General features: G+C 44.6%; 1 protein-coding gene across 3 annotated transcripts in view; it reads left to right on the top strand.

The window, feature by feature from the left end:
• Positions 1 to 829: 829 nt before the first annotated feature.
• Positions 830 to 24,439, top strand: part of KCNQ4 (potassium voltage-gated channel subfamily Q member 4) — a 92,582-nt gene continuing 68,972 nt past the window's right edge. For all 3 annotated transcript variants that reach the window (XM_081870384.1, XM_081870383.1, XM_081870382.1), the window contains exon 1: positions 830 to 1,710. In XM_081870384.1, coding sequence (XP_081726510.1) covers positions 1,412 to 1,710 — 299 coding nt within the window. In that variant the 5' untranslated portion in view covers positions 830 to 1,411. The remainder of the gene's footprint in view (positions 1,711 to 24,439) is intronic.

Here is a 24,439-nt window from a genome sequence, read left to right as displayed (position 1 = left end):
CTCTGCAACAGGTCCTTGATGTAATCATAGCACCAGTAGTGGTGGCTTTATTCTGCTTTAATTTGTTCTGTGGTGCTTCTCCAGTGTCACCACATTGTTGCTGTCCAGAGGGGCTAGAGTGGAACAACACCCACACACATTCATGGTATAAAATGTTATGCAATTTCAGCGGGATATGCAGTGATTGGAAATGAAGCTGTGTGGCAGTCCAAAAACTTTTGCAGACACAAACAGTATTGAAAGTGAGATTCTGTGCCCTGAGAGCATCGTGAGCACAAATCAACATGAACCTCCCCCTGTGGGGACGTGGGGAGCTTCACTTTCTGGTTTCTGCACCTCAGGCATTAAGAGCAAGCTCCTTTCGTGGTGGGTTTCTGGCCTTCCCACACGATCGGGAAGACAGACGGTCGCACAGATCCCCGAGAAAAAAGACATAAGAAACGCTTGCTGGATCAGGCCAGTGGCCCATCTGGTTCAGCATCCGGTTCTCACGGTGGCCAACCCTACGTATTCGTGAGAGTTTTGGAAGCGTGTGGCTTGGCGACTTTCAACGCCTTTTTCAGTCTCCGGCTTGGGAGCGTGGTTTAGCGGGAAAGGAAGACGGCAGACCCCCAGTCCCGAACAGGAAGCCGCGCTCCTTCGCGTCCGTCTCCCTTTGAGCCTCCCGCCTGGTGGAGGAAACGCGCCCCCGGCTCTGGGCTGGCGAGGCAGGGCGGGGCTGAGTCGCGGGCGTCGTGCTTCTTGAGCGCCGCCGCGCCGTCGGAAAGGCGAGCCGCCGAGGGGCGGAGAGAGGCAGAAGGAGGCGGGTGAAGAGGGTGCCATGTGAGTCGGAGAAGCAAAAGGCAGGTGGGAAAGCCAGCAGGATGGAGAGGGGCCGAGGCAAGAGGAGGAGAAAGAGCCCGCCGCGGCGGCTGCTCCTGTTTCCAGCCGGCTGCACTTTTGACGCTGTCCAGCTCTCCAAAGCGAAGCGCCATGTAAAGCGGCAACTCTTCTAAACTTGGGCGTAGGCGGAGAAGTAATTGGGTGAGCTAGGCAAAGGGGAGAATCCCAGTTCCTCCGCACTTCTTTTCTCTCTCTCTCTCTGCGCCCCCTTCTTTTTTGGATAGGCTGAAGAAGCTGCGGGGACGGCGCGGCTGAGGCTAACAGCGCACCTCACTTTCCGAAGAGGGTCCGGCACGTGCGTCCTGGGCGCCTCCAGCCCTTGAGACCCGGGCGCGGCGCTGGGCCAAGTGTGACCGGGCGAGGAGCGAGCAGAGCGAGGGCGCGGAGGTCCCTAACCTGGCGCGGGCGTCGAAGTGTCGCGGCGGAGCCCCTCTCGGTCCCCTTCCTCGGGCCATGATGCCGGGCTGACCGGTTTCGGGGCTGGTGCCTCTCCATGCGGTGACGGTGTCCTCTCCATCTTGCCAGCGCTATGGCCGGGGCGTCTGGCGGGGACCGTGCCATGTTGTCTCCGGCCACGATCCCCGGCGGCGGCGTGGAAGCCCAGCGGGTGGAGTTCGTGGCCCTTACAGCCGTGCAGACGGAGAAAAACGACGTCCCTGCCGCCGGCAGCCCCAGGCGCCTGGGGCTCCTCGGGACGCCGCTGCCGGTTCCCCCGGGGGGCTCCGGAGCCCGATCCGCCTCCAACAAGCGCTACCGGCGCCTCCAGAACTGTCTCTACAATGTGCTGGAAAGACCCCGAGGTTGGGCGTTTATCTATCACGCCTTCATGTGAGTACTGGACCCCCCAGACCCTTCCCGGCCAATCTGAAACTTTCCCCTAAGGGTCTTTGCGTATGAAAGGTGCCTCTTTGCATGGGGTTCCGTCATCCAGGGGTGCCAACTTGAATAAAATATTGTGGGGTAAACCCCACCCCACATAATCGATCACATAACTCAGTGCACACACATTTCAATGGGAGTGCCCACCAACTTTGCGGGGGCCCAGACCCCTCAAATATGTTATTGTGGGGGCTGAAGCCCCCATGGTCCCTAGAGTTGGCTCCTATGCCACCATCCACCCATGCACCCAACTCTTTAACACCTCGGTTCTTCCTGTCCCATCTTTTAACAGGCTGAGAACTAAAGACCATGTTCCTCTCTGTGTCTTTCCTCCTCCCCTTGCAGTATTAATATGTATTCCAGCTATTCTCACCGCTTCCCACAGTTTTATGCTTAGGGAGGAAACATGGGGTGAGGGGCAAGAGGACTCACTAAATAAGAGATGTTCTGGTGGAGCTTGCTTCCTAGTGGGCCTTGCTTCCTAGTAAACACAGGTGAGAGCCAACATTGTCTCAAGCTGACCAAGGTTTGCAACTCTGAGCTGCTTAGTAAATAGCTTGTTTACAGCACTGGGCAGGTGTGCAGGCTCATGCAAAGCATATTGAGGGCACTGTTGCAAGGGATGCTCAGCAGGCCAGTGCTGCTCCACTTGTGAACGTGGCCCTGAAAGTCAACAGAGGGCTGAGCCTGCCGCTATTCCCAGTCTGGATAAGTCTTGCACTCTTTAAATTGCATGTCTGTGAAATGCAAAGCCAGATTTAAATGGCGCTTGGGCAAAGCAACTTTTGACATGACATTTGGGAAGTGCAAGTTTCACCTGACCAGTCTTTGATTACACAGCCTACCCTCTGCATCCTATTTTCTTAAGGGCCCAGCCCCTCCTTCCTACAAAGGACTGCTGGAATTGGAGGGCAAAGCTGCTTCTCTGTCACCAAATCCAGATCATGGCCATATTCCCCTTCAGAAATCCATTTCCTCCTTGACTTCTGGCCTGCTTGGCTAAGACCTTTGCTTTCTTAGGCATCTGTACAGTCCCAGCCTATCTGGGAACTGCTTTGCACCTGCAGGCTCCTATTTGGTTTTCTCTATTCTTCAGTGCAGACTCCAGGATTTGCTGTGGGGGCAAGGGCTCTGCTAGAAGAGGCAGGATGTGCAAACTATTGTTTCCCTTAGGAAATATCTGCTGCTTCTTGGATATTTTGTGCAAACTGGAAAGGGCAGCGTTGTTGGTCCAGCGGTCCCCTGTTGGTCTTGGGCAAATGCCCAACTTTACCACCCTCTTACTCTTGCTGAGTGGCTGCTGAACTGAAAAAAGTTGCACAGTGTCGCGGTTAGAATGTTAGACTTGAAGTGGAGAGACCTGGGTTTCAATTCCTGTTTAGCCAAAGAAACTCGCAAAGTGGTCAGGCAGAGCCAGTCCCCAGTGTTCAAACTAGGCTAACTCTTTGGGCATCTCTGTGTGTGTGTGTGTGTGTGCACGCGCGCGCAAAGGAGCCAGCCTTCCCTCCAATGAATCCTAATCTGCACTTTCCCAGCTTTCATACTTTAAAAAGAGGAAATAGCATAGAATCATATAATTAATAGTGAAGTTGTAAGGGACCACATCTGGAGCATTTTTAGAACCTGAGATATGAAACAAAATGTTCAGGCACTCTTCCTCTCATATTGAGTGTTTGAGAAACTAGCCTGCTCTCCCCCTGCCACCCTTATCAGTTTTTTTTTTTTACTTTTCATAAAGTGCATGCCCACCTTACTGCTATGCTCATGCATGCCACATCTATATCTTTGGAGGAAGTGATGGGATGGGTGTGTGAGAGAGATCCTATATGGCCAATGGCCCATTCCCATATGCAAATCCTTGCTTCTGCTGCTTTTTTCTCTCTTTTCTTTTGCAATTTGGTGTGATAAAAGAGCCCTGTGTAACTCTGAAGCCTGCACGTTCTTTTGCTGATCAAAGTTTGAGCCATGATAAGGTACTGTGGTGCTTGTTTTGCTGCTCGGTTTCTTTGGCCAACACAGAGATCAATAACTTGAGCTGATGTAGATAGACAGGCGGCTCCTCGGTTCCCCCCTTGCCACCCGCAAGACTTAGGGTGCAGTTTAAAAATCAGTTTGAAAAATATATTTAATGATGAAGCCATTATTTTGCTCTTAACTTCTGGTGGCAGCTTAAGCAAATGGCAGGTCTTCGCTTACTTGATATCACTGAAGCTATAGCCTCCAATTTGGCTAGGCATTGTTCCCTGTATTCAGTAATTAGTGGTAACAATTTGCAATTAAGCATAAGTGTGCCCAAGCTGTATTCCTAGTCTGGTTAATAAGTGGTAAAAGGGTTAGTTCTGCTCCTTCTGTGCATGCTGCAGATTGAACAAAGGGGCTTGGGGTTTTTTTTTGTTTCTGTATTTTGCCTTGGTGATTGTGGATATGAAGCCAGGCAGATAACTCACCTGGAAGGGGAGTGATTGGCTGTGATTTGATAACTACTTACTTTTGCCTTAAAATCCTGGGTAAAGCCATAGCATAGGATTACAGTGGTACCTCAGGTTGCAGATGCTTCAGGTTACAGACGCTTCAGGTTACAGACTCCGCTAGCCCAGAAATAGTACCTCGGGTTAAGAACTTTGCTTCAGGATGAGAACAGTAATTGCGCAGCAGCAGCAGGAGGCCCCATTAGCTAAAGCGGTACCTCACGTTAAGAACAGTTTCAGGTTAAGAACAGACCTCCAGAATGAATTAAGTTCTTAAACCGAGGTACCACTGTACTCTTCCCACTCCCTCTTTCGTGTAAGTAATCAGTTTCCAGGTGAGAGGTTGGGAGTGGGTGGATCTTAAATTGAGGTGCAACTCTGACTGTGCCCCTGTTGTTCAGACACTGAGGGCACCATATATCCAGTACTTTTCAGAGCAGCACAGCAAAACAGATCAGGAGCTTACAGTTCAAATTTTGCAGCAGTGGAAGCAGCTGAGGAAGAGACAAGGGTAGAAGGGATGGATTTTGAGCAAAAGCAGCTTGCCTGGACTCAAAGTTCAGTTTCCTTTTTGGAAGGAGAGCTGGATTTTAAAGTGTTCTTTAATTCTGCTTCTTTTATATGGAACGACAAGTTAGAGGCATTATCTGGAAGACTTGGCACCAGGGGTTTCCGTTGCCTGAGCCGACTGAGGGAAGGGAGGGCCAGATCTCTTAAGTGATGGCACCAAACTTTGGAGGCAACCAAGCACTTAGATTTTCCCCTTCTTGTGCATCTCAAGCTTTGCAGCCACAACATTGTGCCAGCAGCCAGAACCAGTTCCTGGGCTGCCGGGGTGCATTGGTGTGATGTTTTTGAATGGTATGGAAAATCAGTGGAAAGTCCACCCCTCCCAAATGAAAGTTAACCTTATTGATGCTGAGAGAACCCTGTGGTGACAGAACGGCATTTCAGGCTGTTTGGACAGAGCAATTCTTGCAGGTCTCACTGTTTTTCACCGTCACCTGCTTAATCTTACCCAGGGCATGTTCCTCCTGGCTTCTGAGCTCAGAAATGCACACTTCTTCTGCCTCAGGACCCATTTTTCAACAAGAAAACACGTGAAGTTGTAAGATGGCAGTAGGTAACTCTGCACATGAGTAACAACAGATGTCTATGATGATGCTTCCATGCCCTAGAGCCTTTGATCTCTGAAAAGTTTATATTGGCCATACTAGCTAAGGGGATCCTCCTTGGCTAGGGTACCATTTAGTTGTGGGGCTAACAGGTAAAGGGGCCCGTTTGTGTTATGCCAGCTTGTGAACCCTGAAAGGTACCTGGCTAGTGGCTGTTGGCAACGTCTGTCTGTGGAGGAAGGATGAGAAACCTTTATCCCTCCAGTGGAAGTTGCTGGACTAAAACTCCCTTCACCTCTGACCATTGGTCATGCTGGTTGATGCTGATGGGAGTTCATACCTTATTTATTTCAACCATTTGTATATTAGTTAATCATAGTTGTCTCTAAATAATGAGTCCCATGACACCTGGAGGACCACTGCTGGAGAGGCTTCTCCAGATCTCCCTACCCTAGGCTGGCTCCTGCAAGGTCCTTCAGGAAGATGTAAGGCAGAGTTGCAACAGGAAAGCTGAATATGAGGTCCAAAGGATATTCCTTCCATCATGGGGAAAAGGATCTTGGTTTCAATAGGCATACAATGCTGTTGGCAACTGGGCTTCAGTCTCCTGTCCCAGCTCCCTTTCTGCTGATTCACCCCAAAATACCTCCCTTTTTTGCAGAATCTGATCTTCACTATGGACATGATAAGCTCCTTTATCCTGACTCAGACCATTTGTCCATCTAGCTCAGTATTGCCTGCACTGACTGGCAGTGGCTCTCCAGGATATTCAGACAGCCTTTATTTCTCTTGGTCCTACCTGGAGATGCTGGGGAATGAACCTTTTACGTGCAAGGCAGGTGCTGCACTTTCTCTGGGCCTCTGTCTTGCCCTACCCAGCTGCTCCTTGTGGCATTATTTATCTCTCCATCTCTTAGACCACCATCTCTTCTCAGTTGTGTCTACCTCCTTCGCAGATACTGCAAGGAGCAAAGCTAGCATAGCTGTAAAGTGGAACAGAATCTCTTCTTGATTGGTGTGTGAGACCATCAGACTGTCTTGGCAATCCTGCCCTCCAACACCCTGGGCATTTGCCTCCCTGTTCATCTTTTTAAAGGAGCCGTCCTTTATTCCCCCCTTAATTTTGACAATACAATTATTTGCTTCTCCACTGATCATATTACCGTCTGAGTAGGGATTCAGTTTGGGCTGTTCCTCTTATCTGCCTTTGTCTCCAAACAGGAACTAGATAGGTAACTATTCCATATTTCTTTGCTCTGAGTCAGGCAGGGTGGAAGATGTTAGTTTTGTGTGCCCTGGAGGACACAAGCAGCTGTTCTCTGCACTAGAAACTTTGGCTGAGGCTTTTTGTTTCTTTGGGAAGGTGTGTTTTGTATAGACAATCATGATACAATATCTATGGCCTGATGCCTAGGCATTTTAAATTGGTTTTAGCTTTAGGCTATTAAAAGAAGAAGAAGAACTGTGACATGCTTTGATACTGTTAGCTATACTTTCATTGTTAAAGAATTTTATTTTTTAAATTTCTTGTTTTGAGCTGCCTGAGAACTTTCATAGAATCATAAAATCGAAGAGTTGCAAGGGATCCTGAGGGTAATCTAGTCCTGCAATGCAGGAATGTCAACAAATGCATCCATGACAGACCTCTGCTTGAAAACCTCCAACGAAGGGGCGTCCACATCATCCTGAGTGAGACTGTTTCACTGTTGAACAGCCCTTACCATGAGAATGTTCTTTTTTAAAAAAATAATATTTATTAAAAAATTTAAGGGTTACAAAAAGCAAAAGTAAAAGTAATAACACCATATTAAACAAAAACAAAACAACACATCACAATAAGGAAGAAAAAAACCACAACTAATCTTCCCATAACTTATCTTTCATTTACTTGTTTCCTTGACCTCCTCATACCTCCCTTTTTTGTATTCTAATTCAGTTAACTATTTCAGCAAATCCTTTCCATCTTTTCCAATTTTTGTTCTGTAATTTATCTCAATATGATGTAACTTTACTTTCCCTCCTTTCACCAATTAACAGTCTATTTTTTCCTAAACCCTTATAACATTTCTGCTAAAACCACATAACTTCATTCCAACATCCTTCTAACATTCATTAATTTTACAATGTTTCTGTAAATAGTCTTTAAATTTCTTCCAATCTTCCTCCACCGACTCTTCTCCCTGGTCTCGGATTCTGCCAGTCATTTCCGCCAGTTCCATGTAGTTCATCACCTTCATCTGCCATTCTTCCCGGGTGGGTAGATCTTGTGTCTTCCAGTACTTTGCAATAAGTATTCTTGCTTCTATTGCAGCATACATAAAGAAAGTTCTATCCTTCTTTGACACCAATTGGCCGACCATGCCCAGGAGAAAGGCCTCTGGTTTCTTCAGAAAGGTATATTTAAATACCTTTTTCATTTCATTATAGATCATCTCCCAGAAAGTCTTAATCCTTGGGCATGTCCACCAAAGGTGAAAGAATGTACCTTCGGTCTCTTTGCATTTCCAACATTTATTTTCAGGCAAATGATAAATTTTTGCAAGCTTGACTGGTGTCATGTACCACCTGTATATCATTTTCATTATATTCTCTCTTAAGGCATTACATGCCGTGAACTTCATACCTGTGGTACATAACTGTTCCCAGTCAGCCATCATAATATTATGTCCAACATCTTGTGCCCATTTAATCATAGCAGATTTCACCGTTTCGTCCTGAGTGTTCCATTTCAACAGCAAGTTATACATTCTTGACAAATTCTTAATTTTAGGATCTAGCAGTTCTGTTTCCAATTTTGATTTTTCCACCTGGAAGCCATTTTTTTTGTCCAAATTATATGCCTCCATTATCTGATAATAATGGAGCCAGTTTCGCACTCTATTTTTTAGCTTTTCAAAACTCTGCAGTTTTAATCTGTCTCCCTCTTGTTCCAAAATTTCCCAATATTTCGGCCAATTGGCCTCCATATTGAGCTTTTTCTGAGCCTTCGCTTCCATTGGTGACAACCACCTTGGAGTTTTATTTTCAAACCATCAGAATGTTCTTGATGTTTACTGTATTTTTCACTCTATAAGATGCACCAGACCATAAGACACCTAGTTTTTGGAGGAGGAAAACAAGAAAAAAAATATTCTGAATCTCAGAAGCCAGAACAGCAAGAAGGATCGCTGTGCAGCGAAAGCAGCAATCTCTCATGCTGTTCTGGCTTCTGGGATCGCTGCGCAGCCTGCATTCACTCCATAAGACGCACACACATTCCCCCTTACTTTTAGGAGGGAAAAAGTGAGTCTTATAGAGCAAAAAATACGGTAGTTGGAATCTCCTTTCTTTTTTAAAAAAGTGGGATTTGGTCAAAAAAGGTGGAATTTAAATATTTCAAACAAAATATACATAAAAAGCCCTGTGAGATCGGTCAGTCCTGTTGATATGTGCTTTAATCTGTTTTCAGTTTATTGTTTCTTTCAATGTTTTAAGTAGTTGTTTTTGCTGATTCTGTTGTTTTATTCATTTTGTAAACCACTTTGAGGTTTTTGCTATCAAGCGGTGTATAAATTCTATGAAATGAATCATTATTGTCACTTTTAAAGGCCAATTCTCACCCCTACCTTGTTCTGCAGCTTAGCAGCACAAACTTTTCTGCTTATACTCTTTTTAATTTTTGAAATTGTTTTTAATGTTGTCTTTTAAATTGTTGTAAATCACTCTGAAACCTTAGGGTGAAGGATGGGTAATATAGCAACAACAACACATTATTTTTCATCTAAGAAAGAAAAACTTTTTTCTTTTTCTTTTTGTTAATTTCATACATACTGGCTTTTCCAGTCTCTTCCCTTCCACTCCCAAGTTCAAGGGAGAGAGGGTGTGCTTTCCTGCTTTGAATTTGAAAAGTTGTTTGAATGTTTAAATAAGCTGGTTTAACAGGCTCATAGGCTTTCCAGGATTGGAAAGGACCCAGAGCCAAAACCATTCATTTGTGGGTCTCTTTTTCCTGTGCGTAAAAGTCTCTTGGCATTACAAACTGTTTAAAAACCCCCGGCTGTGAGCATCCAACTAAAGAGGCAATTGGTGAAAAATCTACTTAGTACTTGAGGAAATGTTATTTATGTTAAAGCCGGCAATGGACTTTTGGAGAGAGGCTGCTTAGTTTAATTACACTGGAGGAAACAAAGATTAAAATCTTAATCTCTTTCTTGCTGCCCGACAAGGCTGTCTTGAGTGAAGACTTCATTTGACTGTGTATGTTGTTCAGTTTGACTTTATGCAGGTTTGCTCAGAGCTATTTTCCGTGAGACTTGCTGGGGGGTAAGCACACTTAGGACTGCGGCCTTAAAAGTTCCTTTGGCCAGGATCTTCTAGAGGGCAATGGGGACTCAGTTGAATTACATAGCAACTTGAGAAGCAAGTGGAAATATATTTCTGTAACAGATTGCCCCTCTGCTTTCAGACTTACGATAAACACTCAGCCTAATAAATGCCAGGGAGAAGCTACTGTTTGCTCTCCTGCTGTGGTACCCAGAATAGTAGAAGAATATTTTGCAAAATAATAATTGCATATTAAAAATGATCCTGTTATTTGCAGTTATTTATTATATATTAAAAAAAATATTGGTTTTTACACATATTTTCCAGCATATCATTCTTTTAAACATCATTTCAAAATCTTTGGCTGTTACCACCTAAGACTTCCTTCAACCTCAATTGATGGTTTTCTAAAATCTTTTCTAATTATGCATTTTGTTACTATAGTTATTGCTATAAATTCAAATCTTAATGCCTGTTCTTTTCACAATAATTTATATATTACTCCTTACAAAACTTCTTGCTTCCTACAAGCAATGTCAATTGAATACAGTTGCTTTCCAAATATATCGAAAACTTCTTCCATTCCTTTAGGAAAGACTGGTCCTGCTGGTTCAAATTTTCCTGGTTAATCTCGCCATCTCACAGATATTTATTAAATTGGGACGTGGGTGGCTCTGTTGTCTAAACCACTGAGCCTCTTGGACTTTCCAATCGAAAGGTTGTCGGTTCGAATCCGCGCAATGGGGAGAGCTCCCATTGCTCTGTCCCAGCTCATGCCAACCTAGCAATTTGAAAGCACACCAGTGCAAGTAGATAAATAGGTACTGCTGTAGTGGGAAGATAAATTGTGTTTCAGTGCGCTCTGATTTCTGTCACAGTGTCCTGTTGTGCCAGAAGTGGTTTAGTCATGCTGGCCACATGACTCGGAAAGCTGCCTGTGGACAAACACCAGCTCCCTTGGCCTGAAAGCGAGATGAGCGCCGCAACCCCAGAGTCCCCATTTATTTAATTAATTTAGCTTCTGCTTTTTTCTCAGCCAGGATGCAAGGCAGCTCAGAGCATAAATGAAAACAAATACAGCTAAATCTACACAATCAATATAAATATTGTTAAAAATTAAATACTGTAATTAAAAGCAGTACAAAACACTTAAAAGCATTTAAAAGCAAAAACTAAGAAAAGAAAAAAATCCTTCTTGACTCCGTATATAGATGGTCGTTTTGCAATTGTACCCAAAGAACTGGATGTTGCAAGAGTGGGATTCTCTGGTAGTTTCTATAATGGTAGTCATGAGAATGCAGATGACTTGGTTCTAAAACTTCCCTGGATCATGTCCTTTACTGCCTGTTTCATCCCAGAGCCTTGGAGGCAGGTAATAGTAGAATAAAATTCAGATGAAGTTCCCACTCACGTTGCTGCACATCATTGACCCATTTCTGTGGTCAAAGCATATACATTACCTGTGTTTTATTCAACTGTGATGTACTGGTTCCCACTATGGAATTTGGCAATGGCAGGGTATGATTTTAAAAGCAAGTTCCTAGTCCACATGGTGAGAGAGAGAGATAGTCATATTTGTTGTATCTGCTTGCCTTTGGAACTTAAAGGACTATTATGTACATCAAAATGTCGTGCATTTCACTAAACTTTGGGTTTCCTTGGTGTTAGAAGTTTGGGGCTACAGGTTTTGAATGCCTGTGGAAGAGTTGGTGTAGCATAACGGCGAAGAGTCTGAGCTGCACATTGAAAAAATTCTAGTTCTAGGACTTATAAGATGCAGTTAAAAAGTTACTCAAAAAACCCATGGAGGCGAGGAGGGAATTCTTGAGATTCGGATGAATCTTGTGCATTTTTTAAAACTATAGATGAATTTGAATGTGAACAAATTTGTAAAACCAAATAAAAAAAGAAAAATGCCTAGTTCTAATTTCACCACTGCTGTAAACTCAGAAGGGGCACTTAAGCAAGTTGCTTTCTCAGTTTCAGTTGTCCCATCTGCAGTATGGAGATAATCTGTCTGATTTGCAGCAGGATGTAAAGCATTTTGAACATTTAGATTGCAATCCCATTAAACTCAGTGGGGTGGACTTCCGAGGAGACATGTATAAAAGGGTTGTGCTTTATAAATGCTTATTATTGCATTGTCCCAGCTGTATAGCAGCTTCAATTTGATTCCAGGCATAATGCAAGATGAAGACATATCTATAAATCCATCTTTCATTTGGCAACGGGTTGCCGTAAATTGCTTTGGGCCATAGCTCAGCGGTACAGCTTCTGCCTTGCATGCAAGAGGCCCCAGGGACCAGAGTCAGTCCCGGGCACCTCCAGGTAGGGCTGAGAGATGTTCCTGCCTGACACCCTGGAGAGCTGCTGCCAGCCAGTGCAGACAACACTGAGCTAGATGGACCAATGTACTCAATGTACTTACTATAAGGCAGCTCCCTATGTTTTCTCTTCCTTCAGAACAAGGCTTTGTATTTGCTCTTGTTGAATACACTTCTTTGGAATTCTCTTGCTCGTTCTGAATTGCCTAGGTGCTGCTTTCCGTATTTGGCTTCTATCTCTCCCTACATCTGAAAGCTCAAGGTAGCTAGCAATATTTTTCTTTTCTTTTTTAATTGAGATGGAAATATATCAGCTAGCTCCACAACGTGGAGAATAAGAACCCCATCCCTAAGCAGAATCAATGGAATATTTGTATCTTTTTATTTTATTTTTTTGAATATCATTTTTATTAACAAACCAATCAAATCACATTAATTCCAAATTACAAAGCCAAATTTTTAAATTTTTGTTGGGGGTACCCATACTTCGAGCTCAGAAAGGGATCCAAACATCTCTCTTGCTGCTGCTTTAATATTCACAGTTCTGTCCAAATAGTATTCACAGTTCTGTCCAATCTTCTCTTTATTATTATTCTCATCTTCTTGTTGTTATCATATATTCCTTTCTTTGTGACCTCTGATAGTCTCCACAAGTGGGTTAAAAACAAACGTTATATCCTGTGTGGATTTTCCATTCCTCCAAGAGCCATATTCAAACAGACAGACGCCATTTCAACACTTCCGTATTTGTATCTTTTTAAGGTTGGCTTTGAAACCTGCAGGTTTATTTATTTTGATTTGTAAAAATATTTATATACCAGTATTTATAAAAAAATAAGAGTGTTTTACAAACAATGTGTGTGTGTGTGTGTGTGTGTGTGTGTGTGTGCGCTGTGGTTAACCCCTGGAAGTTGCTTCTGCAAGATGTGGCAATGGCCAAACAGTTTCAAAAGCAGAGCGGACAATTCACAGAGGGAGGGTTTTAGCAACAACAATGAGCTATGAGTACCCTCCAGCTTCAGGGGCAATCTACCTCTGAATGTAGGTTTCTGGGGAACAGGCAGTATTGCAGGGTGGGGTGCTATTATTTTCGCATCCTGCTTGTGAATTCCTGGAGTGTACTGTTGTCTAGTGTATGGAACAGAATGCTGGACTTAACTAGAGTTGTACTCAAATGTCCTCTCAACATTCTCTATATGTAAGTCACAATTCTCCCAGCAGCCTCCAGTCGGTGTGGTACCCTATTAGCAGTTGTAGCCACATAGCCACATTTCCCCCTCTAAGGAATATTATTTGCCGCTGCTTTTGTGTTGACAGTCTGGTCACTATTTTGAATTCTCCACAATGCCTAATGAGGTGGGGGCATGAGTGGTAACCATCATCAAAAAATGGTGCAGAACTGCAAGGTGGGAATTGCCATGTGGTCTTCTTTGAGGCAGGGGAGTGTGTGAGAAAAATATGAATCATATTCTCGGAAAAGTATTTTGAGAAATTTTAGCTTAGCTCTTGACTAGATGGACCTTTGGTTCGATTCAGCAAGTTACTCTTATAGTCTTTAACTTATAAAAACATGATTTATTTTTCTAAAATCAGCATTATCAGGAAACTTGAGTTGTCATAAGTGACCCTCTTTATAAATAAATGGGAGCTAATTGCGTGAGGTGGAAGTTCCTGGTACAAATAAGACAGCTTTGGGCTGGCTGTTGTTTATAGCTTTGTCTCCGCCATCTGGGTGTGTTATTACTGGCCTACTTTGCAGAACTGTTGTAGAGATAATTAAGATGATGCATGGGTAATGCTTTTGAACTGCGTTTTGAAATGTGCTGAATAAAAGCTAAGCATTTGTTAAAAGCAGGTTTGCCCTCCCTCCCTTTACCAACGCGTGCCACGTAAAACACACATCTGAATTTGTTAATTTCATTAACAAACTCACTCTCAGCAACAGCAGAAAAGACAGTACAATTCATCAAATGTGGGCTTCGGAAGGGAGAGCCTCACGAGTCCGTGCACCGGGGAGTCTCGGAATGAAGAGTGATTGGGTTAGCGGCAAGCGGCGGAGGACCGCCTTGCCTCTAATTGTTTTGTAAAGCCCACAAAAGCATTAATGATCTATGAGTTAATAGCACTGGGTGGCGATGTTTCTTGGGTTCAGCACAAAGGGTAATTATGCAAAACAAAAGGAGGAGTGGCAGGCCTTGAAACTTTGCATCGACTCCCGTGCTGGGCGCAAAGAGACAGTGTTAATTCTGGAGGGTTCAGAGGTGGGGATGCCTTGTGATATCGAAGATGACTTCCCCTCTTTTCCACCTAATTAGATAGCTCATCTTCTTTGAGCAGCAGGGTTGCAGCAGGGTTTCGAGAAAGCAGGAAAGCTATAAATCAGAGAGCAGGTGTTACGATTCCCCTGTGCTGGGGATCTTGCTCCCTCCCCTCCCCCCAGTCTCTCTTAACTGGGTTATTTTAACAGGATGGATAGATAGAGAAAAATATCAATGTGCAAAAGGGGAGAAGTGGTGTGCCTGATGATTATTACTGATCTTTTCCTATTAGCTGTGCACCAAACCCCACTTCTGAAGCCTGATGTAGTGTTCAGATTCACAAGAGGCATGGCTTTCATTTTAACCCTTTTCATCAGGTCTCTAGCCCTCGTGGTGTGTGTTGTAGATTTGGTTCTTCTCTGCCCCCTGAACCAGTTTCTGCCCCAGTTTCTACATCTGCTGTGGACCCTACTTCATGCTGTGTACTGCAGAAAAGTCCACATGGAACTTGGTGCTGATGCAGAATTTGGGCTTTTGACAATCTTGGCTTTTCATTGTAATCTTCCAGGTTTCTAGCCCTCATCATATCTTTCAGTGTGCATTATTGCCTGCCTACTCACCTGCTGGTCTCTACAACTGACAAAGCTTTCTGCAACTGAGTTCCTGTGCCAACTGCCAAGCCAGAAATATGGGGGAGCTGTTAAGTAAAGAATCAGTCTTAGTTGGTAGCAGCAACTGTTCTGGACTCAGCTTCTACTGAGTCAGTCCATTGATCCCTTTAGATCAGTATTGTCTACACCACTGGTCTTCACCTCGTGGGTTGGGACTCACTAGTGTGGGTCATGGCCTGATCCAAGGTGGGTCACAGCAAGAGCTCTACCACCATGCAAACATATAGTAAAAGGTTAAGAAATAGATCCCCAAAATGCCACTTAGTGTTGTGTTTGTTTTGCTGTGATGTCCTTGCTGTCGCATTAGAAAATGCTTTCTTTCTCGGTCCCCAAAAAAGAGATAGAAGTGAGAGATTGCATTGTTCCAAGGGTTCAGAAGTTGTTTAGTTGCTTGTTTGCAAATACTGTGCTAGAAAATGAGAAATCCCAGCAAGGGATTTAGCAGGGTGGGAGGGATGGCAGTGAACTTCCAAAGCACAGCAAAAAATTCAGCCCAGTGCAGAATGTTTCCTTAACTCCTTGAATGTCATGGAGAGAAGCTCTCAACGGAGAGTTGTCTTCTTATCCAGATCTGTTGTTTGGAGAAGGAGTCTCCATTGCTACTGAACTTGTACCCGGGCAGTTTGTGGAAGTTAGAAGCTCAGGCCTTTGGGCTCCATCCCTGGTGGCTGGGAAGTGGCTGGGGTCATGCGGGAGGGGGGTGCTGAGTTCCACAGGTACATCGCATTGGGCTGAGCAGGCATGACTTGTTGCAAACTGTGAGTGGTACAATGATTGACAGAATTCCAAACAAATATATATTGAAATCTGATAAATTGTATCGTGCTGTCCAAAATCATGTAAAAGGGCCCTATACTGAGCGAAAGCTTTCTTATTCTGTGTTCTCTTAATTTAATGTATGATGTCAGTCTTTCCATTTCAGCCACATGCCATACCTTGTTTAACCATTCAGTTATGGGGGATGTGTTTGTTATTTCTTGCTTTAGAAGGTACTAAAATCTTAGCTGCTAGCAAAAGATTGGCAACATGAGTTTGTGGGCTCATTAACGCCAAATAAATCTATGGAAACTGTTCCCATGTTCAATAAGAGATCATATCTCTGGGATGTATTATTTGCTAGAGCAGTCAAGTCCAACATTTTCCTGTTGCCTAGAACGGACACACAGGGGAATGTGGCTCCAGACAGGGAGGACTTCCTGTCATACCTGCTCTGGAGCCTCCTCCCCTTGTGTGTAACCAGGTGGATGGGTGTGACCCTAGCTGACCATGTAAAAGGGCTAGCCATGCATCCATCTTCCCTTCTTCTCCTTTGGACTTCCTCTTTTGGATCTTCACTTCTGGATCCCTACTGCTCCTGGCTTTTAGCCAGCACATGGCACATCCTTACAGAGGATGAAAGCAACAAGTAGGTAAAAAAAAAGGTAAAAGGGTAAAGGACCCCTGTACGGTTAAGTCCAGTCAAAGGCGACCATGGGGTTGTGGCACTTATCTCACTTTCAGGCCGAGGGAGCCAGCGTTTGTCCACAGACAGCTTTCCGGGTCATGTGGCCAGCATGACTAAACTGCTTCTGGCGCAACGGAACAACGTGATGGAAACCAGAGCGCATGGAAACTCCATTTACCTTCCTGCCACAGCAGTACCTATTTATCTACTTGCACTGGTGTGCTTGCGAACTGATAGGTTGGTAGGAGCTGGGACAGAGCAACGGGAGCTCACCCATTGTGGGGATTCGAAAGGCCAACCTTTCGATCGGCAAACCCAAGAGGCTCAGTGGTTTAGACCACAGTGCAACAAGTAGAAAGTCTGAGACTTAGCTCTGACTTCTTTTCTCTACAAATGTAACTTATAACCACAAGATAAAGCCTGCCTTCAGATTATTGCTGTGAACTGAATGTAAGCAAAACTTTATTGTTATTTTTCAAGAAGACTGTGTTGTGTTATTCTTATTTTAAGAGGGAAATAAAAGGAGAAATTTACCTGGGACAAGCCAGATGGGACAAGCCAGACTGGATTGCTTAATTATAAGACTCTAGCTCAGGGGTAGGCAACCTAAGGCCCATGGGCTGGATGCAGCCCAATCACCTTCTCAATCCGGCCCGCGGACAGTCCAGGAATCAGCATGTTTTTACATGAGTAGAATGTGTCCTTTTATTTAAAATGTATCTCTGGGTTATTTGTGGGGCCTGCCCGGTATTTTTACATGAGTAGAATGTGCGCTTTTATTTAAATTGCATCTCTGGGTTATTTGTGGGGCATAGGAATTGGTCCTTTTCCCCCTTCAAAATGTAGTCTGACCCACCACATGGTCTGAGGGACAGTGGACCGGCCCATGGCTGAAAAAGGTTGCTGACCCCTGCTCTAGCGAGTCATCAACTGCTTCACTATAAGCTGCAAGGGAATGTTCTCTGCTGTTTGCTCACTAGCATGAGTGAGGAGGGATAATATCAAAACAATATATCCCCTCCTACCTTCCTAAACATTCCCACAATATCCTGTAAAATCCGTCCCCACCCCACAACTGCTTCACCATATATATTCAAAATCAGCATCTTTAATTTGTCTTTAAATTGCTTCAGGGTTATTTTTTAAGAATAAAATAAATAAATGATGAAGCAGATAAGGTAAAACCTATCGTATGTTGCAGGTTGGGGCAAATCAGTGCTGTTTTTAGGCCAAATCAATTGTATTTTGCTTTGAGCAAAATATGTGTCATAATCAGAAATGAGCTGCACTTAGTACAGCGAAGATTGTACTGTATATATTTTAGTATTTAATATTAAAATGCACTTTAAAATAGTGCTTTCTTAAGTTCAGATTGCTTAATAGATGTTATCTCCACAATCAACTTAGCCGTAGTGATGTGAGAACACAGGTTCTCTTATGGATGAGTAACTGATTAAATACGTAATAGAAAGTGAAAAGGAGGAATAAATGGGCAGCTCTGATGAAGGTGCTGGAACAACAACTCCCTTGTGAGGAATGACTTCAACATCTGGGGCTCTTTTAGTTTGGTGGGGAAGGTGAGTAAGTGGGGGTCAGGACTGAGTTTTATAGAAGCATACACCGTGTAGGAAAGTAGACAGAGCTTTGCCATCTCTCTCATAATTTTAGGTCATTGCAGCAGACTCAGTACAGACACAAAAGGCAGCATTTCTTCACACAATGCATCATCTGTGGGGTTCACTACCAGAAGACTTTAAATGAGGATTAGACAAATCCATGATGAATAGGACTATCATGGCTATGTACATTACCTCCAGCAGGGAAAGACAGCTATTATCCTCTTATTCTGCTGAAGAACATAAGACGGTTCTGGCTGCTGGATCAGACCATAGGACATGTAGTCCTGCATCCTGTTCCCACAGTGGCTAGCCTATGGGGAACACACAAGCAGGACCTGAGGGCAACAGCACTGCCCCTACTTGAGGCTTCTAGCAACTGTGGGATTGCAATTTACTTCCTAAAAGCCACCCTAAACAATTCCATTTGGTTTTTCTGCCTTCCCAAATGAAGGTGTGGACACATAGCTATCATGGTTAGTAGCCCCCAATAGGCTTACCTTCCCTGAATTTGTCCAGTCCTCTTTTTTAAAAGGCTGACTTTGTGCTTGTGGGCTTCCTAAAAGCATGTGGCCTGCTGCTGTGTGGCATCAGTCTGCTGGACTAGTAGATGGACCTTTGGTCCGATCAGCAGAGCCATCCTTAGGGGCCTGACCATTAAAACAATGATCCAAGGTAGGTCAGAATGGGCTGTTCTCCCAAAGGGTCTTGGACCTTTGCAGTCATAACTGGAGATGTGGGGGGTTGAACCTGGCACCTTCGGCATGCAGAGCAGATGCTCTACCACTGAGCTACACACCCACCCCTACCAGGCTTTTTTTTTTTCTGGCTTAGCTTGGACTTCCAGCCTCATATAACCATTGCAATGAATGCAGCAGAATTTGGACCACTTGCTTTGAAAATCCCCTTCCAGCAAAAATGTTTTCAGTGGGGAAAGTGTTGTTGCCAGCCAGTCCTCACTCACAGCCTTCCCTTAATTGCAGCACTTTTTCTTGAGGTGCTGACGACTTCCTCACTGGTGAGATTGTGTTCCTCTCTAACCAGCTCCTTGGGTGATCAGCAGTTAAACACCGGGGACCTGTAGTATCCGCTTTTTTTGAGTGCGTCACTAACAAGCAGGAAGGTGGCATTCATGCCCTGCTACAGAAGCTCTGTTCTCCTTTCCAGGGTGGCAACCTTTCTAAAAATACCATTGCCATTTGGGAATCAATAACACCAGCCGACGCCTCCCGTTACTGCTGTTCTCCTTGATCTTGGAGGAGACGCAACGGGGTACCCTCCCTGTAGACCTCTGTGCATGGGAGTTAATGTGGATTAAAGAGTGTGATATTTCTTACTAGTGATACTTAAGGAGAAGGGTTGAAAAAGCCTCCACTGAGTTATTAGGGAAGCTTTTGGGCACCTGCAGATGTGAACCAGGATGAAGCGAGTATGTTTCAGAATACCTGCCCCAAAGGCATAGGGCTCCTTTTCTTGAGCATTAACGATGATTTGTGCTCATGATGGAATCAGGGCAGTCTCATTCTCCATACTGTTTGTGCCTGCAAAGGTGAACACGTACAGCTTGGATTCCAGTTCCCTGTAACTTCCTGCTGAAATCTGGTAACTTTTTGTAAAGCAAATGTCTGGGGTTCCCCACCACCACTACCACCATTCTGCTTTTGTTGTGCTATAGTTTTCCTCCTGATGCCAATGATGTGGTGACATTGGGGGAGCATCACAGAACAACTGATAAAGTGGAATGATGTGGGAATGATCCATTTTATAACCAGGTGGTGCTGTGGGTTAAACCACAGAGCCTAGGACTTGCCAATCAGAAGGTAGGCGGTTCGAGTCCCCGTGATGGGGTGAGCTCCCTTTGCACAGTCCCTGCTCCTGTCAATCTAGCAGTTCGAAAGCACGTCGAAAGTGCAAGTAGATAAATAGGTACCGCTCCGGCGGGAAGGTAAACGGCGTTTCCGTGCACTGCTCTGGTTTGCCAGAAGCGTCTTAGTCATGCTGGCCACATGACCCGGAAGCTGTCTGCGGACAAACGCCGGCTCCCTTGGCCAATAAAGCAAGATGAGCGCCGCAACCCCAGAGTCGGTCACGACTGGACCTAATGGTCAGGGGTCCCTTTACCTAATGAACTATTATTGCACTGAGGACGCATTACACAGCACACATGCACATGCACACACACAGCACCAGTCTGGAGGGGGGCTCATAAACTTGAGTGCTTTTATGGCAAATGGTGCTAGGATTCTCTACAGCAGGGATTGCCCAGGTGGAGCCCTCCAGCTGCTATGTAGTGCAGCTCCCTTTAGCTCCAGCCAGCATGGTCTCAGAATGTTCAGACTGATGGAACATGGCCAGGAAGGCTGGGGCCAATGGGGATTATAGTCCAAGACATCTAGAGAGCACCAGGCTGGCGATGGCTGTTTGAACAAAATGGGTTATTTCCCCACCCCACACTCTTTTGGGCCACAAATGACAAACAGACAGGATACTTAATCTTTTGTGGAATTTTATTTTTAAAAATAAAATAAAATATTGTGGCTCAAATTGGATTTGGCAACCATGCTTTAAGGCAGGGGTGGGCAATCTGTGGTTCTATAGACCAGGCATAGGCAAACTCCAGCCCTCCAGATGTTTGGGGACTACAATTCCCATCACCCCTGACCACTGGTCCTGTTAGCTAGGGGTGATGGGAGTTGTAGTCCCAAACATCTGGAGGGCCGGAAATTGCCTATGCCTCCTATAGACCACTGGTTCCAAACCCTTTTTTAACATTGAGACCACTTGAAAATTACTGATTGTTTTTGCCTGTCATAGTAAATGTCATTCCAGCAGAATTTAAATTCAAATATGATAAAATACAGTATAAGAAATAAGAGAAGCAATTAAAATACCATTAAAAGTAAATAGAAATATTTGATGTAATGGATGTGCCACCTCCCAACTTCAGACACACATTCACGGGTACACTGCAGGTGACCTGAATGAAGCTCATGGACCATTGGTAGTCTGCAGACCACAGTTTGAGTCATCATCATCATTAGGGAACTATTGCTCTGGATAACATCTTAGAGTTGCATTTTATTGGAGAATCATAGAATTCTAGAGTTGGAATGGACCCTGAGGACCATCAAGTCCAACCCCCCGCAATGTAGGAATATGCAGCAGTCTCATATGGGGACTAAACTTGCAATCTTGGGATTATCAGAACAATGCTGAAGTTGCTTGCAAAAATGTGTGTATTAGAGAAAATAAGCTATAAACATGCATTATATTGGGGGAATTCTTGCAGAAATGTGTATATTAGGCAAAATCACATACAAATTAGAAGCTTGCACTAAAATGCTGGTGAATTTTCACGAGGACTTAAAAACAAAATCACAAACTGATGCAGAAATGTGGAACAAACCTTAAGACCCTCGTACCTACGGGACCGCCTCTCCTGGTATGCCCCACAGAGAAACCTACGGTCTGCAAATAATAACATCCTCAAGGTCCCAGGCCTCAGAGAGGTTAGGCTGGCCTCAACTAGAGCCAGGGCCTTCTCGGCTGCGGCTCCAATCTGGTGGAACGCTCTGTCACAAGAGACTAGGGCCCTGTGGGACCTGACATCCTTCCGCAGGGCCTGTTCCACCAGGCCTTTGGTCAGGGCGCAGCCTGACTCCCTCCTCTGGCAACCTGCTTAGAATCTTGCTTAATTAGTTGCCATTAATTTGATTTTAATTGATTTTTATAATGTAATATTTTTAGAATGTGTGAATATCTGATTGTTTGATTGTTGATTGTTGTTAGCCGCCCTGAGCCCGGCTTCGGCTGGGGAGGGCGGGATATAAATAAAATTTATTATTATTTATTATTATTATAAGACTAGAAAAATGCAAAAATTGGACAGATTTGCCCTTTCCTGTGCCATTCATGACTACTTCATTTATGCAACCCACTCTTGCCGTTTGCCCTCCCTTTCTCATGACACCCCCCTTTTGTGTGGGGTTTCTTCACCTGTTGATTTCCCAATTTGCTCTTTTGAAAAGTACCGTATGTAGCAGGCTTTGCTCTTAATGCCTCTAAATCAGCTGGGGGGTGGGGGTGGGATGGGAGTGGAACAGTTGGCTCAGCAGAATTTTCCCGTTTTCCTGGAGGACCATTTCATTAAAAAGAGCAATTTGACCAGAAGCAAATTACAGGCGAGAGAGAAAGACATTTTTCCCTATCCTGCACGCCCCTGCCCAGACAACACAGCCACTGTTTCCTTAGAAATTGGAATTTGTTCCTTCCTCCCTCCCCAGCTACAGTTTGGAGGCCTGTTTGCGTCTCTCCCTTGTTAACAGTTATTTGATGCATACTTGTTTAGAGGACCCCTTGTTAAAAACCTCACCTTTTGGACTCTGAGTTCAGGGTATGATGAGTTCAGGGAGCAAGCAAATTGGTGGCCACGGGGGAATTGTGTTGGCTTTATTGGCACATCTGTTATGCTGCTTAATGAAAGCTGCACACCCTGGCAAGCTTTGCCTGCACACCCGGGGGCTCGAGAGATTAATTCGGCCCCGAATGGCAAAAACAACCAATTCAGCATTTTCCCCTCTCCCTTTTTTTTTTTGGATTTGTGTGTTGGGGAGATGGTGCTGCCCATGGACAGATGTGACGGCCCGGGTAGTGACTTCTAGGTACAATTGGTAGTGGGAGATGGGATGGTTCTGTTTAATGGACACAATCCAGCAGGAAGTTCTCAAGCCCTAAGTAGTAGAACTTCCTGTTTGGTTTGTACACCATGTGAATCTGTGGGAGAGGGAGGGCACCCTGTCAGATTGTCTGCTTCTGCTGGCAAAATGTCTTTCTGAAAACTTGTAGGTATAGACAGTCAGTATAGACCAGGGGTGGGGAACCACATTTCAGCCTGCTGCATTCCCTTCTAGGCAAAGCTTATTTGTGTGTGTGCATGTGCGCCAGAGTTGAGTGGAGCCAGAGACAGAAAAGTGGGTAGGACCAGAGGCAAAAGTAAGGGCCTATCCACACTTTCTCTTGTGCAGTGTTAGAAACTGGGATAGAAAAGCTAGGAGCCAAAACGGAATGTCTTGTCGCCATGGGGTGGGGGTGGGGGTCAGCAACACTTTTTATTTATTCTTTTGGTAAGCATAAACTAATATGCAATTCGCATAAGAGACACATTGTTAATTTCACATTTTTATCAGAAATTGTTAATTCATGTTTAACTTGGTGTTTATGATAAGAATACAATCGTACCTTGATTCTCAAACAGAATGCATTCTGGGAGTCTGTTTGACTCCCGGAACCATTAGAAAACCAAGGTGCGGCTTCTGATTGGCTGCAGGATGCTCCTGCAGCCAATCAGAAGTTGCGAAAACCACGCCAGATTTTCGGCTTCCCAAAATCGTTTGAAAACTGGAACATTCACTTCCGATTTTTGATCGTTTGGGAGCCGAAACATACGAGTACCAAGGCGTTCGGCAACCAAGGTACGACTGTATTAGTACCATCCTTCAGTTTTCAAAACACTCTACCCTTTATTGTTAAACTCCTTAACATTGTTTATCCTTAATGTATACTTCAAGGCTTCAAAGCACATGCATTTCAGTAATCCTTGAGTGTCAGCCAGGCGCAAAAAATGTCACCCAGACTTTTTGAAGTGCTAGCAAATGGAGGATCTTTAGGCACAAAATGTGCCTGGCACCCTGCTAATTTTGAACCCTGCTTCTTGTCCTGCTGCTTTTCCCCAGGAAAGCCAATCTTTAGCACTCAGTTAGAGCAAAAGGCAATTCAAATTGCCATTTGTTGTGATCTTTCGCTAAAGAGCCGGAACTCGTGCTTTCTTGGCACAGCACCAAGCGGAAATGTGGACGAATCCTGAGTGCAGAAACAGATGTTGTATAGTAGGCTACATTCCAGGCCTACAAAAGTCAAGAATTCTTCACACGCTTTTATCGCCCTCCTCTGCCAATCCCTCTATCCCTTCTTCCACACATGCAAGAGGCATTACCAAAGTTCTAAGACAGATTCCTGTTAGGCATGGAGGGGGCAGGGCCAGTGAGAGGTGTGGCTGCAGGGAAGGGGGATGGCCCAGGCAGAATCCCAAGGGCCGGAGAGAGAGGTCTTAGGGGCCTCATTCATCCGTTGTGCATGAGTTTCCCCACCTCTAGCACAGACAATATTGGGCTAGATGGACAAGTCATCTGACTCAGTGCAAGGCAAACAATGTTTATAAGAACATCATAACCAGAATCAAGTGGTAAAAATAACTGTGGATTGATGGACATAGAAAACAAGTGGGTGACACTCTTTTTTTGTGAAGGCCGTGGTGGTGCAAGGCACAATGTTGCCACCTGCCCAGTGATCTTGCAGCTGGAATCTGATGTTCCACACTGGTTCTTAGTGAAAAGGACAGCACCGTACAAAACACCCCCCATCTTTTGAGACTTGATATTTGCATCTTGCTTTGTTACTGGTGGAAAGCAGCTACATAGGGAT

This window comes from Podarcis erhardii (assembly GCF_964252035.2).
Source record: "Podarcis erhardii genome assembly, chromosome: 7".
Taxonomy (NCBI): Eukaryota; Metazoa; Chordata; class Lepidosauria; order Squamata; family Lacertidae; genus Podarcis; species Podarcis erhardii.
Note: the sequence above shows the minus strand (reverse complement) of the source record. Positions and strands in the feature narration are given on the sequence as shown.